The 16,414-nt window shown below is 41.4% G+C and overlaps 1 protein-coding gene across 16 annotated transcripts in view; it reads left to right on the forward strand.

Moving 5' to 3' along the window:
- ACTR3B (actin related protein 3B) overlaps nt 1-16,414 on the forward strand; it is a 105,594-nt gene that overhangs the window by 26,865 nt on the left and 62,315 nt on the right. For 8 of the 16 annotated variants that reach the window (XR_003002435.1, XM_024739145.1, XM_024739131.1 and 5 more), the window contains 4 exons: nt 3,806-3,930; nt 4,601-4,711; nt 14,633-14,728; nt 15,639-15,746. Coding sequence is in view for 15 of the 16 variants with exons in the window: in XM_024739145.1 (XP_024594913.1) it covers nt 3,806-3,930; nt 4,601-4,711; nt 14,633-14,728; nt 15,639-15,746 (440 nt within the window). In the remaining variant the exon portion in view is untranslated. Of the gene's footprint in view, nt 1-3,805; nt 3,931-4,600; nt 4,712-6,951; nt 7,343-8,554; nt 8,705-10,809; nt 11,133-13,388; nt 13,467-14,632; nt 14,729-15,638; nt 15,747-16,414 lie in introns of those variants that run through there. The other 8 variants (XM_024739136.1, XM_024739143.1, XM_024739138.1 and 5 more) reach the window with 8 other exon arrangements.

Here is a 16,414-nt window from a genome sequence, read left to right on the forward strand (position 1 = left end):
ATTTGCCAATTTTTTTTTTTTTTTTCTCACCATGCAGCTTGCAGGATCTTGGTTCCCCAACCGGGGATTGAACCCAGGTCCCCTGCAGTGGAAGCGTGGAGTACTAACCACTGGCCCACCAGGAAATTCCCAAATTTGACAAATTTTTAACCGTAATTTCTTTGGATGATTTTCCAGCCCTACCTCCTTCCTCCTCTCATCTGGGACTCGGAATACATGAATATTAGATGTGCTGTTGTCCAGCCCACGTGTCCCTGAAGCCCTGTTCATTTGTTTTTCAGTCTGTTTTCTCTTTGTCGTTCAGGTTGGGTTATTTCTGTTGCTGTCTTCAAGTTCATTGACTCTTTCCCCTGTCGTTTTCTGCTGCTGAGCTCATCCATTGACATTTTAATTTCAGGTATTGTGTTTTCTGGTTCTAAAATTTCTGTGGGTTTTGTCTTTATATCTTTTATCTTTGCTGTGACTTTGTGTTCCTTTGCTGACTTCCTTTTATTTTTCATTTGTTTCAGGTGCATTTGTAATTGCTCATTGAAGCATTTTATGATGGCTCTTAAAATCTTGTTTGGTAATTCTGTTATCTGTGTCATCTCAGTGTTGGTATCTATTGATCATCTTTTCTCATTTCACTTGAGATATTCCTGGTTCTTGCTATGGTGAGAGTTTTTTTTTTTTTCTATTGAAACTTGGACATTTTGGGTATTATATTATGAGATTCCAGATCTTATTTAAATCTTATGCTTTGGCAAGTCATTTCTGATATCGCTCCAGCAGGGGAAGGGGGATACCCTTCGTTAATGCCAGTTTGGGGCTGAAGTTCAGGTTTTCCTCTTGGCCTTTGTTGACACTCATTTGGGGAGGGGCTCCATGTTGCTGCTGAGTGTGGGCGGGGGATCAGACCCCTGACTAGGCCTCTGCAGGTACCATCCGCCGGAAGGGTGACGGGTGGGAGTGCTGACTTTCCACAGGGCCTCCTCTGGCAGGACCCCGGTGTGGAGGCAGAGGGGTGGGATGAGTCCTGGCTCCTGCGTGGTGTCTACACTGCACGTGGGGGGTTTGTTTTTCTGTCGTGTTTGATTGGAGTCGGGCAGTTGTATGTTTTCACTGCCCCTTTCACCTCCTTTGGCTGGAGACAGCAGGCTTTTGGGGACTGTGTTTGTTTGTTCCCACTGGTGTTTCTGGGTTGTTGGCTTCCCTGGCAGCCAGTGTAGGACACATGAAACAAACGAAAACCTGGAAGCCACCAGCGTGTTGTTCCTTGGGTCCTGAGGTCCCTAGCCAGTCTGCTGCTTTCTCTTCACCTCTCAGCATTTTTATGTTTCTTTCAAATATAAAGTCCAGGGATTCTAGCTGTGCTTCGTGAGAGGAGTAGAGAAAAGTATGTTTACTCCATCTTTCCAGAAGCAGAAGTCCAAATTTAATTAACTTTGAATAGGTAATACATTCATGTGACATACAAATTAAATGCTGTAAAAAGATGTACAGCGAAAATTAACTCTCTACCACCCACTTCCCCTCTTAGATGGCAACTACAGTTTCTGGTTTCCTCCTTCCTGAGGTAACTCTACCTGTACCGGCAAATATACACAGACGTGTTTTTACCTAAGTGGTGGCATACCACGGACACCGTTTTGCACCTTGCTTTTTTTCTCCCGACGCTCCATCTTTGAGAACGTTGTGGGTCACTTCGTGAACTCCCGCGTTGCTTTTCGTGGCCTCATGGTATTCCACTGCATGGAGATGCCACACGTGTGTAAGCAGTTGGAATGTTTAGGTGCTGATCCTGTTACCTGTTATATTTGTTGTCCTTTCCATCTTAATGTTCCCCGCACACTTGTTGTCTTTGTTTACACCTGAGTCAGGGTCCTGTAGGAAGCTGTGGTGTGCTGGAGAAAGCTGCGGGTGATTTAGATCTGTGTCCTACAATGAGTCATGTGTATACTCCGTGAATACTCAGAGATGCTCACTGATAGCTACTCTTTAGACACATTTCTCCATCATGTTCGCAAGGACTATTTGGACCACATCTTGCTTTTCATAGGTATGAACAAAAGATTTTGAACATAAGCTCTATAAAGCTTTACTCTCTTTCATGGCTGTAGTTGCTTCCGTGTAATAGTTAAAAGAAGCACGCTTTATGGTTTGTTGCTGCTGCTGCTGCTGCAGGCCACTAAAACATAGATCTCCTGTGATTTGGGGTCAGAGTACTTACATCTCTCTTTAGGGAAGGATAAGATTTACTTTGTTGTCAGGTGAATTTTTGAGCGTGGTAGCTTCATTCTCACTAAGGTTAGCATTGTTTTCTTTAAGGCGGTGAGTTTTCTCTTGGTTCGATATATTGCCCTCAAATTTTTGGCAAACTTGAATGAAGTCATGAATTGAAGAATCTTTTTGTCTTTGTCTCTTTACAGTCTTTTAAGTTGACTTGGCAGTTTAATTCTAAATTTGTGCATAGTTAAGTTTGGTCTTGCCCAGAGGGTGGAATCTGGCACTGCCACACTGCGAGGAGTTTTGAGGTCTGCTGCAAGCCCTCTCTCCAGGGGCCCTTGAAATGCTAACTGGCGCATCGGATGATTCTGTGTCAGTGTGCCACTGGATGGCATGGTTGGTGTTCAGAGATGGGTTGTGTTTGTTTCCACAGGTTGCCTTAGTAAATGTTGGCCCTCCAGACTTTTCTGGCCCCATTCTTAGCCTCATGGCCCTGATGGGCTCACTGCTTCTGACCTGGATGCTTTCTCTAGGCTCAGCCACCAGCATTTCCTGCAGAAATTCTGTCCTTTAGATTTGTGCCACCTTTCGTAACTTGAAAGCTTCGAGACTAAATGTGGCAATGAGTTGGAGTGAGAAAAGGAGATGGGCAAAGTGATTTCTGTCCTTTTTTTTTTCCACCTCTTTAGCCTGTTACTTAAAGATAGCTTTCTGAGAATAAGGATTAAAATTCGCTCCCATAGCTTTCTTGCTGTTCTTCATTTGTAATAAATTGGGGATTTCAGATAATCTACCTTTAAAAATAATTGTATTTGTTTTGGAATAAATTTGATGAAGAGTAGTTTTTAGGAACTCAGAGTTTAACCAGGGGTTAGGAGTTTAAATGGAAAATTGAATCTTTGTGAAGCTTTCCACATTTCATTAGATGTTAATTCTGGAGTTAAGTTTCATATGATTATTTACTACTAAGTATATTCCTAAGTATCAAGGTTAAGCTCTTATTAAAATAATGTTTCAAAACCATTAATATTTTTACATAATACAATTGTTTGATTATTGTACTTTTCTTTTTGTCAGATACTAGTCAGCAACCTCTTAGTTTTTCTTTTAATGGGAAATCAGGTTCTTTTTTTTGGTAACAAGACTAAAAATATGTTTTAAATCTGACAGAGTTTCATGAAAATGACATGAGGCATTTTTCAATTTACTCTTTTCTTCTGTATTATATTTTAAATTTTGTCTCCTATTTTGTATTTTAAAATTTGTAATCTACTTGATACTCCATGGCATTTCACTTACTATCTTGAGGAATTTTTTTCAGATGAAACTGAGAAATTTAGTAATGTAGCTTTTGTCAGCATTAAAAGCAGACCAGCTAAGTTCTTTTGTGCCATGCTGAAAATAATGCTGGAACATGGTAACTTGTTTCTGTGTTACTTTACCTACTCATTGGTAGAGTCTTTTCTATGAACACACTCGACCCCAAATAAAACCGTAATATTGAAAATTTACTTGTCCATACATAGGGATTTTATCATCCTCTCTTGATCATTGAAATGAATGAGTATGGTGATGGGCTCTTTGTATTGTTTTTCCTAAGGTATTGCCATCAGAGAGTCTGCAAAGGTGGTCGACCAAGCCCAGAGGAGGGTGTTGAGAGGTGTCGACGACCTGGACTTCTTCATAGGGGACGAAGCCATAGATAAACCCACGTATGCCACAAAGGTAAACGCCTGCTGGGATTCGCTTCTGCAAGTGCACAGCCAAGAACAGAGCAGCAGGATGAGTGATGCAAAGTGGCGCTTTATGTAGAAACTGTGCTTGTGAGTTGTAGAATATATTTTATTCTTATGTTTGAAAAGAGGCTTTGTTGTTGTTGTTTTTGATGAGGGTATTTTTGATGTGGGGAATCAAGTGAATTTACAAATGCAGAGTTGACTAAGGGACCGCTGGGTTATGTGGAAAGCAAGGTCTGCTCCTGTGGAAACCTGCAGGTTGACTAATTAACCTGTCATATGTGGAAAGTTGCAGATTGATCAGTTAAAAAGAAGCACTAAAGTTATTTAACTAGACATTTGTTCTAAAAGAAACCACTCCCCAAACTCCAGATCGAATGGTATTGTAGATTAGCTCTGCTTTTCCATCTGTTACCCCATTGTTAAGACGATTCTTTCTGCTTAGAAATGGGTGGAGTAGAATATAAACAGTAATGTCATGAACTCTTTCTGGTAAAGTGCCTGTTGTTTCTTTATATAAATTAACATTCACTCCATGCAGAGGAACACTGTTCAACAACTCGCTGTCTTCCATCTCTTCCGGGCCAGTGCTGTTGTTAAACTGTTGCTCTTACCGATGTGAACTGAAGCTTGATGTAGTTTGGTTTCTCTTGCTTTAGTGGCCAATAAGACATGGAATAATTGAAGACTGGGATCTAATGGAAAGGTTCATGGAACAAGTGATTTTTAAATATCTTCGAGCTGAGCCTGAGGATCATTATTTTTTAATGGTGAGTAACTGGACCTAAGAAGAGTATATCCCTGTCAATTCCAAGTTGCGTAGATTTTAAACCCAAGGTGTTCTTCCCTGGGGAGTTTTTAATGCCTGCTAAAGCTGTTTGTATGAATGGGGGTGCTTTTTGGGCAAATAACAGAAAGCTCAACAAAAATGCCTGAAAGCCAAAAGGGACTTACTATCTCATGAAACAGAAAGGCCAGAGTCAGGCCGATCCAGGGCTCGTTATTTCAGCAGCTCAGGGACGGAGGCAAGGACCAGCCTAGTTCAGTATTTTGGCCTCTTGTGTTGGTTCCCTTCAAGCCCCAGGATGGCTGCCCAAGTTCCTTTACCACCTCTTGGTGTATTTGCTGTCAGAGGTAGAAGCACTTTTCAGGAATTAAGGATCCCTTTCCTAGAAACCTTCCCAGCAGATTTACCCCATCCGTCCATGCCTAGCCTGGTGCCTTGCAAGGGGAATGGAATTACCTTGACAGGTTTAGATGGATCAAGATTCTCTCCCTTGGGCTGGTGAGGGGACGATGTCTGATCACCTGGCCCCAAGAGGGTAGGTACCTAAACAGGCCTCTAACAGCAAGGAAGGTGGAGGGAGGAATGGATTTGGGTAGGAAACCAACTGTGCACTTGGATGTCCTCGAGAAGTAACCGGATGACTCTGATTTTTGCTTCTTTTATAGCAGAGGAAACCGAGTCAAGATGTTATTTTGCCAGGGTTTAAATCGCACTCAAATAAAATTGAGCTGAGTTATGGGCCCTGATATTGTGGTACTTAATTGATCTTGTTCAAACAAAACAAAGCATTACAGAGAAATGAAAAGAAATATCTCTTGGTTATGGAATCTGTTCTGATTGTTTGACTCAACTTCACGTTTCCTAACATGAAATGTTCTTTTTAAGTTAAAATTAATTACATGTACAGAACACTTGCTTTGTGGAGAGCAATTGCACGCAGCATAAGCTGCACATTACAACCTCCATAATTTAGCTTTGGATTTTTTTCCATGCAAGTATATTGTCAAAAGGTCCCTGATCCCCAATTATATAGTTCTTCCTAATGTTAAATATGGAGTGTTATTTAGAATTATCTGGCTTAAAATATGTTAACTACAAGGCTATTATGGTAGTTAGTGGAATCTGTATATTTAAAATCTATTACAACAAGTTCTTGAAAGTGCCCTGATCTTTTTTTCTGGCTATATCGCCATAACTAGGAATTGCCAAGTGTGAATACTGTGTTTTACAGGCCACCATGTGTTTTCTCTCCTGTGCGTCTACAGTGGTTTATGTAAAATAAATGGAGCCAGGAAACTGACAGTGTGTCTGAGTGGCTTTGTCTTTAAAGCCTCAGTAGATCACAGATTCCTACCTGTCCCATTTGGCGTCTTTCCATCTCTCGCGCATTGTGTAACAACCTGTTGGACAGGACTTCAGGAGCGCGTGCCGCCCAGCAGCTTCCTTCTGTCCGCCTCAGCTTCCCATGCCAGGTGGTCCCCTCTCACTCCACTCAGAGGGACACTTAGTCCTAGCCTGTGGAGCAGACACACACCACCAGGACACAGCCCACAGGAATTGTTTCCTACAAGAAATTATTTTCTGCTTTCGCTGACATTACAGGCTAGTAAGATAAAATCACTTTCTCAGGAGGAGCTGGAGGTGTTTGGTGTGAATATGGAAAAGTCCATTTGCCAAAAATGAGTACCTGTAATGAATATTCAGGAATAATCAAGTTTATTAAATTAAACAGAGAAGATACTGTGTTCTGTGTATTGTGCTTTGAATTTTGCAAGGTCAGTTCATTGCATGATGTGATTGAGGAAGTAATGAGAATGGTACATTGCTTTCAGGTTTATGCCCTTAGTCGTCAGTTAATGGAATAGTTCAAGGGGAGTAAAGCAGGTATAGAGATTTATGGCCGAGTCTAGAAGTCAGTTGAAGACATTTACTGAACTGCTATATCAGATAATGCTTTTTGGTATAAGAGAGTCTAAAGGGGTTAAATTAAAGGTCCCTCAGTAGCCCCCCAAATCGTTCTTTCTGGCTGCGGTGAACAGATGCCTGAGCATATAGGTGAGAATGAGCTCATTACGGCTCACGTTTTTCAAGACGTTTCAGAGACTTGGCTGTATCGGTCATGTGGATTGAGCAGATAGCAAATGGGAATCCTACTCTTTTCTCCAATACTGGAGTGCCCAGAGTTCAAAACAGAAGCATATATTTTAAAGAATTGCAGTGCTGTTGAGTGGAAATCGAGTTACAACTTTAGAAGAGATTGGCAGACTTTTTGAATATGAATCAAGGAGGAAGAGCAGGCAGCACGTGCTGATCAAGAATGCCTGAGAGCCAGGAGCCGGAAAGACGGACATCCCAGCTTAGAGAGAGAGAGAGAGAGAGAGAGAGAGAGAGAGAGAGAATCGCCCTTCCTTCATCTTTTGTTCCATTCGGGTCCTCAGTGGCTCAGATGACACCCGCCCACATTGGTGAAGGCGTGTCTCTGTTCTCAGTCCGCTGAATGCTAATCTCTTCCAGAGATACCCTCACAGACACACCCAGAAATGATGTTGTACCAGCTCTCCGGGTGTCCCTTAGCCTAGTCAGGCTGACCATGACATGTGGCCCATGACGTGTGGTAAGTCCTGACTCGCCGTAATAGTTGCCTTCTTGGCTCTTGAGAATGAAGTAGACCCGCTGTGTCCAGTACGGAAGCCACCAGCCGGTGTGAAGGTGTACAGCCCTGGGTATGCTAAGTCCGTCACCCCTGGCCCACGTGCGTTCCACCTTACAGTACCTTATCTCCTCTCCTGGTCTCCCTCCCTTCAGGATTTCTGTTTTTAAAAAGGTTTCTTTACTGCATTTATAGAGAGGCTTGGGGGTGGAACAGTATTAGGTACATGTGTTCAGTTTGCTGTCTTTATCCAGAAATATGGATTGGTTTTATGGAATGGATTAATTCTTTATTTTTGAATTCATACCAGATGATGTTTCACCATTATTATGAATAAATTTGTTTGTGTAACTTGCATTCATGTGATGTTTTAATCATATGCTTCAGTATTAAAAAAAAATAAGAAAAACTTGATATCTCCTATTTAGATCTTGTTGTAAATAATGGTTTGGGGAAAGTTTCATTTAAATTGGTCTCCTAAAGGAACAGTTACTGGTGGTAAACATAAAAGAAATGGAGGATTGAGGGAAAAATGGGCTTATGATTATGGTTCTCAGAACCCGTAAGAATATGCCTTTAATAATGCTGAATTTGATTCAGGAGCCAGGAGAGCCTAATTACATTGTAAACATTCCCTTAAATAGAAGTATGTAGGTTTTAATGTAAATTCTTCACAGATGGTGAATCGTTTGGCAGCAAGTAATTAAATATTGGTTTTAGCAAGTTAAGGGTTTTATTTTCCTTACATACATTTGTAGTAGGGAGGGCAGTGCTGGCAGGGCAGCATCCTGGTGTCTGTCATTAGCTGTCTCTGTGCTCTAGTATCTCTAGCGTGTGGCTTTCATTCCACGGTTACCTGGTGACCCCACGCTGGCTCCAGCAGCTCCATCATCACCTCCGCATTCCAGGAAAGAAGGCATTAAGAGCAAGCAGAAGCGAGTCTACTGCTTGAGTCTGCCTTCACCCCTGTAAGGAGCTTTCCTAGAAGCCACATCCATCAGCTTTTGCTTCTTATTGGCCAGAGCTTACTCACTTAGCCACCCCTGTCCATGAGGAAGTCTGGGAAATGCTTTTCCTCTGGGCCTGTGATTGATCAGTGGTCTGTCATTAAGGCAGAAGGGAGAATGGGTACAGGGTAGGCAAGTTGCAGTGCCTTCCATAATGATGTGACTACAGGTGTGAAGACAGTGGCAAGACGAGAATTCAGTCAACTGTCTTCACAACTCTGGCTGGATGTGGCGAGTGTCATCCCCATCGGCAGCCAGAAGGCCAGGAAAGCCATGTCGAGATGCAGCTGCTTCTGCTCTGTGTTGCCGTCTTGCCTGTGTGAGTTTCTCCGTCTGGATAAATACATCAGGAAGTTGTATTGGGAGTTTCTGTGGTCTTTACACACAGGCTGTAACCCAGGGTTTCACAACTCTTGTAAAGATTTTTTTTATTATAGAACTGTAAGTGTGATTTAGAAAATTTGAAAGATATCTGTGGGACTTTTTACGTCCCATTAACATAAATATTAACGTTTAGTATATCTTCATTTAATCTTTTCACCCATGTTTTTGTATGACTTTGCATTCAATATTGTGTCCTCTGTCCCTCTTCCCCCATTTTCTTACACTCTTTTCATAATCCTCATTTTAATGGCTATACAGTCCTCTATCCAGTGAATATTTCCTGTTTAGCAGTTTCACTATTTTTAGATGTTTACTTTTGTTTCCAATTCCTTGGTTTTCTAAGAAGTAATATGAAGTAATGTTTGCACAGTGGTTTCTATATTAGCATTTTTTATATTAAAAGTATAAAAATTATATATAATTTGGGGGTACAGAAGTATTAATAATTTTGAGTCTTTAGCATACCCTTTCACGCTGAACTCTTCAGTGTACTAGAGGCCACGTTATTAGAACTCTTGTCAGCATTGATTAATATTTTTGATTATTGTCAGCTTGCATTTTTAATAACTTTGACCTTAAACATTTTTTCACGTGTTTATTAGCTGTATTTTCTCTTTCGTGAATTGCCTATTCATGTCCTGTGTTTTGTACATATCAGTGTTTTATTGCTTTTCCTATTGCTGTGATTTCTATGATCTTTTTTTACCTAAAAGTTTCTTTTGTGATAAAATGTACCATTTTTGAACGTACCGTTTGGTGAATTGCGTACATTCACATTGTTGTGCATCTGTTGCCACCATCCGTCTCCAGAACTTTCTCGTCTTCCGAACTGAAACTCTGACCCCATTCAAGAATAGCTCCCTCTTCCTGCTTCCTCCAGCCCCTGGCACGCCCCCATCCTACTTTCTGTGTCTGTGACTGTAACTATTCTAGATCCTCATATAAGTGGAATCCTACAGTATTTTTCCTTTTGTGACTGGCGTATTTCACTTAGTGTAATGTCTTCAGGGTTCAGCCACATTGTAGCATGTGTCAGAATTTCCTTCTTTTCAGGGCTGAATAATATTCTGTTTTATATGTATCACACTTTCTTTATACTGTGAACTCTTGCTTATAATAGACAGGAAGCTTTTGTCAGGAGCAGATACTTTTTTTCTCAATTGATTTTTTTTTCCCTTTGTAGATTATGTTTTTGAATCTGTAAGTTTTTATGTAGTAAACCTGTTTTCCTTTGATGTTTATACATAATTTTCATCCATTTGGGATATATTTGGAACATCATTTGACACTGGACTTAAACCCGGAAGAATCCAGGAGCCAGAGTCAATCTACTTCTTGCTGGGAATGTCTCCTGTAGGCTCACTTTTTGCTTCAAACCAAATAGGCAGCTCTTAGCCAGTGGGGAAGAAATGTTCCTCGACTGTGCTCACACTTTTCATGCCTTTTTAGTCTTTTTCTCTTGATCCTTTTTTCCCCTCTGCTCAGTTTAAATGCTTTGTTTCTAAAGTTAACTTATTAAGGTGCTTGCATTTCTCTTCATGGTGAGAAAAGATTTTATAGATCTCTGTAGCTAATATATATAATTTCTTCTGGTGTGAATTACATTATTGATGGTATAGCTGACATTTATTCAGCGCTTGCTATGTGCCCTGCCCCTCCCCTCACCAAGTATTTACATGTATTCACTCATTTATTTAATCCCACCAACAACCCTGGGAGGAGGTAGTTATTAGGCCTGTTTTTCAGATGGACAGGAGGTGCTTTAAGGAGATACATTGTAGCCAGTACTGTTGGAAGGTGCAGCTATTATTCATGTGCTTTAAATGCAAGAAATCTAAAATAGTAATCATAACACAGTGCCAGCTATGTGCTGGTCGCTTTAAGGTATTAACAAACTTAATCTCAACCCCCTGAGGTAGGAATGTTAAAATAAGTTATGTTGTTGTTGGGTGACTTTCAGATCCCTTATTTACAATCTGCTTTTGATGACTTTATTATTTCTCACATATGTCTTAAGATTGCTTTCTCTCTCCCATCCAGGGAATATTATATATTGATTCTAATCACAGTAATTGAAACTTACTTGGGGCGCTGCGTTTGAGCTTTCCATCATTGCTATATAAGAGTCTAAGCTAAAGGCCCCAGCGAGCTGACAGCCAGACTTGCTTATTTGTTTGAAGCGATGACATGCACAGCACAGAATTCAAAAGGTGCAGAAGGATTTCCAGTGCACGTGTGTCTCCTTCCCAGCTCTGTGCTGCCCCCCAGATCCCCTTCCTGGAGGAAAACACCGTTACCGGTTCTTAACCAGAGATAATTGTGTGCAGGCATATGGATTATACATAAACTTGTTTTATAAAATGGTAATGAAATACACATATGGTGGTAACCTTGTTTTTTATTGTAAAACCTTTAAAAATTGTGATTAAAAACATATGAAATTTACTCCCTTAACCTTTTTTAAGTGTGTAGTTCAGAGTGTTACCTGTATTCGCATTGTTGTGTGACAGGTCTCTAGAACCTTCGCATCCTGCAGAACTGAAGCTCTGCCCATTGAACAGCTCCCTATTCCTCGCCCCCATACACCTTGATTTTTTATAAAAAAGTTGTTGATACGGAAGAACATTTAAGAATGTGTAAAGTGTGGAGATGCCTTTCTCTTTTCACTTAACTGTTTATCATAGAGATTGTTTCATACCAGCACGCAGGAAGCTCATCCTTTTTAATTGCTGCAGAGTGTAGCGTTTTATGGATGTGGCATAATTTGTTTAATCAGTTCCTAGTGATGGGCATTTAGGTTTTTTCTTTTTTAATATTTTATTTATTTATTTGGCTGTGCCGGGTCTTGGTTGCGGCATGTGGGCTCCTTAGTTGCAGCTCGTGGGCTCCTTAGTTGCGGCACGCACGTGAGATCTAGTTCTCTGACTAGGGATCGAACCCGGGCCGCCTGCGTTGGGAGCATGGAGTCCTAATCACTGGACAACCAGGGAAGTCCCAAGGTTTTTTCTGATCTTGGAAGCAACGCTGACTTTGGACCTCTCTGAGGCACCTTGTTTTTTCTTGCCTAGAGAATGTAATTTGATTTTGTTTCATGGTCTTAGCTAAGAGACTTTAGTCTTTAGTGAGTTTCTCACTGGTACTTGCTGATGATTTTAGTAACAGTAACTCACCACATGCTGGGTGCTGGCATGAGCACTTTATTTAGACTCCTGTGAGGTCAGTGCTCATTACACACTGAGACAGGAAATCACTTTCTAAACTTAGTAAAATTGGAGGTGGGACAAGCTCTCCTTTTAACCGGGCTGGTGTGGCCTGCCACTGTGCAACAGGTGTGTGTGGCCTTAGTTCAGCTGTTCTACTATATGCTTTGCTTTCTGGTTTTAATGTGTTTTATTTATGTATTAGTATTTTAAGACTTATTATTTATAAAAATAATTCATAATAATTCATTAAAACTATTTTAATGTAACTATCCTTCTGTATAATATATTTACCTGTGTTTGTTTAGGTGTGATTACTTCCTACTGTGCTTAGTGATCAAGTTGGTACATTTCCACATTTTCTTACCTTTTCTTTCTTCCTCTGTCACCTGCTTTTGATTGATTATGTTAATAAACTTATTCTGCTGTTTACAACTTTAGATTTACTGATGTCTCTGATACTCTACAATAAGACAATTATCTTTTGATTCCATGGTATGAGGATATCAATGTCTATATTCTCTCCTTCCATCTATACCTCTCCTTCTGTCTGTACCTCTCAACTTGATGCTGGTTCTGCTGTTTTAATTTGTAATGTTTGCATTCTGTTCTATAGCTGTTATTCCCTGGAAAGAAAAATCTTTATTCCTACATCTTAAATGGATTAATTGCTCACTGTGAGTCTTTGGCCATACTTTCTGCATTCTTATCTTCTAATAGTTAATTCATGAAGGCTTCATAGGAACCAAATTCTCCCAAGTTCTTATATGTTTAAAGGTCCTTTGTTTTTGCAACATACTTGATTGGCAGTGTGGCCAGATGTAGAATTCTTGGGTCACACCTTCCTGCCCTGAAGACTCTGTAAGTGTGGCCCCATGTGTCCCAGTGCTACAAACGTATCTGTGTTGATGGCCAAGGCTGGCTGTACTTTTCCTGCTTTCAGGGTGTTTTAGGTGCTCGAACTAAGCATAACAAAATCCCACAGGCTGAGTGGCTTACACAGCAGACATTTGTTTTCTCACAGTTCTGGAGGCTTTAGGTCCGAGATCAGCGTGCTGTCAGGGTTGGTGTCTGGTGAGACCTTCCTTCCTGGTGTGCAGATGGCCGCCTTCCTGCTGTGTCCTCATGCGGTCTTTCCTCTGTGCGTGTGCGAGAGAGAGCTCCCTGGTGTCTCTTCCTTTTCTTACAAAGACATTGGTCCTCTCGAATTAGGGCTTCCCCCATGACCTCATTTAACCTTGATTACCTCCCCAGAGGCTTCGTCCCCAGATGCGGTCACACTGGGGGTTGGGCTTCAACATAGGTATTTTGGGAGACACAGCTCAGTCTATAACAAAGGGTAATGTGGGAGTTTTTGCCAAAAGGTCCAGAGAATTTTTATTTATTCTTTTTTTCTTTCTTTCTTTCTTTGTTTTGCAGCTTAAATATGTGATGTATAACCATATTTATTGACATGGAAAAATGTTCACAACCTATTGCTGAATGACAAAAAAGCAGGTTTATTTATTCTTTTTATCTTTCTGTAATCCTGTTAATTTCCTCCTATTTGATAATGGTTATTATTTTAAAATAGATATTTGAATTTTTTGAAATGTCTTTATCATGATTTTCATCTGCTGTATTTTTACATTTTTCTGGGTACATGTTTTTTTGCCTGCCATTTGTTTTTCCTGTTACTTTCCCCTCTTCCCTCTCTTTTTCTTTCAGTGTCTTTATATGGTCTTTGGCTGTTTTCTTTGTGTTCTTTCCTCATCTTTGAATGAGGGGAATTCTTCCTGGACAGGCTGTGTGTGTGAGTTGAGGCCGGGCGGGGGGCAGTGTCTGGGTGAAGCTGCTTCTGCCCAGCTTTTTCTGCCTCGCAGCTGATGGCAAAGATGCTTCGTCTAACCTTGCGGCCTGTGCTCTGATGGCAGGTGGGGCTTGTGGAGGGAGGCTTCTCAGCTGTTCTGCTCAAACTGGTCTTTTTCCAAGCAAGGCTCGCTGCTTTTCCTCCCTTTGGAGACCTGTGTAGCTTGCCTGGTGTCTGAAGTCACCGGTGTTCCCTCTTGGCATCCTCACTCGTCTTGGTGGGGTTATTACTACCCTTGGCAACTTGCTGCCGAGCTCTTCAGTTTCAGGGTGTTTGGCTGTTATGTTATCGAAGGCAGAGTTCCCTTTTCTCTAACTTGTTCCTGTTTTGGGGTGGTTAATAAGAGCAGAAGTGTTCAGAGAGGCCTTTACTCTTCTGTGTCAAAGCTTTTTTTTCTTTTTTTTGCGGTACGCGGGCCTCTCACTGTTGTGGCCTCTCCCGTTGCGGAGCACAGGCTCTGGACGCGCAGGCTCAGTGGCCATGGGTCATGGGCCCAGCCGCTCCGCGGCATGTGGGATCTTCCCGGACCGGGACACGAGCCCGTGTCCCCTGCATTGGCAGGCGAATTCTCAACCACTGCGCCACCAGGGAAGCCCTGTGTCAAAGCTTTTAAGCCCCGCAGCCAAAGTTCTTTAAGACAGTTTCTTTAAGTACAGATTTCTTTAGAGTACGCTCTGGGTGTGCGCTGCCTGTCAAATCAGGAAGTTGTACAGCATCCTAATTATAACATGCTTTCAGGTTAACGTTTTAATGATTCTGATATAGTTACATGAAATTTGGGTGAACACTAAATGCAGTGAATGTTTTCTTACAGACAGAACCTCCACTGAACACACCAGAAAACAGAGAATATCTTGCAGAAATCATGTTTGAATCATTTAATGTCCCAGGACTCTACATTGCAGTTCAGGTAAAAACAAAGTGATTTTTATGATTCCCAAATGACCGTAGCTGTCTAATAGTGGAAGAAATGGTGATTCTCAAGGCCTCTGTTGTAAGATTGTGCTGTGCGTTCTTCCTTTTCCACACCCTACACACACACCACACCCACCCCATTCAGGTTTGAACTCAAACACTGTACAGACCATGTTCTGTGATTTATATCTTTATGTTTTTACTGCTGGTATAGAGTTTGTCCAGCTTTTGTCTTTTTACATGCTTTAGAATCTAATGTATTCTTCTCTGGATGGCACGATTGATGTGATGGTCCTTTTTTGGCTTCTTTCACTTCTGATCATAAAAGAGGAAAGATACTATAATATCTGCTAAAAAACAAAACATATGTCTCTAGAGGGTTCCCCCTTTGGGATTTGGGCTCCTGTGTTTCCATGAGCTTGTAGGACTTCCTTTGAAGCTACTTGTTCTTAGTGTGGGGATTTTTGTTGGTTTTGGATGTCGTTATTTTTCTGCCACCCTGTATAAGGGAATTGACTGGGATCTTAGGGAATAAATTTATAAAAAGTATCTCCTAAAGTGTCTTCTGCATATTCCAGTCCCTTCTAAGAAAAAGGAGAAGGAGTTGCATAGAAAATTAATCTGGGAGATAGCACAGGCTGTTGCCTCTGGTGATTCTCTCCGGCTTTTCTTTGCAAAACTTTGATTTATTTTATTGAAAACTTGACCCCTCCAGATGAAGTATACAAACTTTGCGTGTTAGTTGTTCAATTTGGAATTTGAATTTTGGGGGGAAGATGGAGGATAGGGAAGGGAAAGAGTTACTCGTAAGAAAGGCCTTATTGATTGAACCTGAGAACAATCAGGTGTGCAGTCCTTGGGAAGACTTTCCCCGAATGCTGATGGTCTCCGTGTCTTTGGTGCAGGCAGTGCTGGCCTTAGCAGCGTCTTGGACCTCGCGACAAGTGGGCGAACGTACGTTAACGGGGATCGTCATCGACAGTGGGGATGGGGTCACCCATGCTATCCCAGTGGTAAGCAGAGTGTTCAGTGCTTCACTTTCTGTAGGCCTCCCCCGACTGGAGGTAAGGGGAGAAATTAAAGGAGAAAACCCTTCTGTAATTAAAATACCACTTTAGAAACCGTAACTGTACTTAGCAAAGGTAACAAGAGTCTTTAAACTCAGGTATGTGAGAAAGAAGAAGAAAACCAGTGTCTTCGGTGCTGGCAAGTTGGGATTCATGCTGGGAAATTTCTGCAATCAGGATGTCAGCAGTCATTCGGGGTCTCCAGGGCTCTGCTTGATCACCGGGGGTACATCACCAGGAGGGCCTGCCTGGCTTACGTTCTGAGCTGTCCGCTTGGGTATCAGTAGGTGTGGTGCATGACCGCTCTGAAGGATGAGCTCTGTGTTCTGTGACAAGATGTGGACGGCTTTACCCAGCTCATGCTTTAGAGAAATCGCTTCTTGTTTTTCAAATTTTATTTAAGAGCCAAGAAGGGGAGATTGTTCCTTTTGACTTGCAGAATGCTCTGCAGTGTCACTTTTTGGTTTTAATTTTCAAAATATTAGAGAAGTGATTCCTAATTCAGGTTCAAGAGACAATGTCTATATTTTTCTTTCGGTCCAGTGGACTATTTAAATGAATTATTTGAAGTTTGCTTTTTTTTTTTTTTTTTTTTGGGGCACGGGGGCCTCTCC

Source organism: Neophocaena asiaeorientalis, unplaced genomic scaffold (genome assembly GCF_003031525.2).
Source record: "Neophocaena asiaeorientalis asiaeorientalis breed wild unplaced genomic scaffold, Neophocaena_asiaeorientalis_V1.1 scaffold145, whole genome shotgun sequence".
Taxonomy (NCBI): domain Eukaryota; kingdom Metazoa; phylum Chordata; class Mammalia; order Artiodactyla; family Phocoenidae; genus Neophocaena; species Neophocaena asiaeorientalis.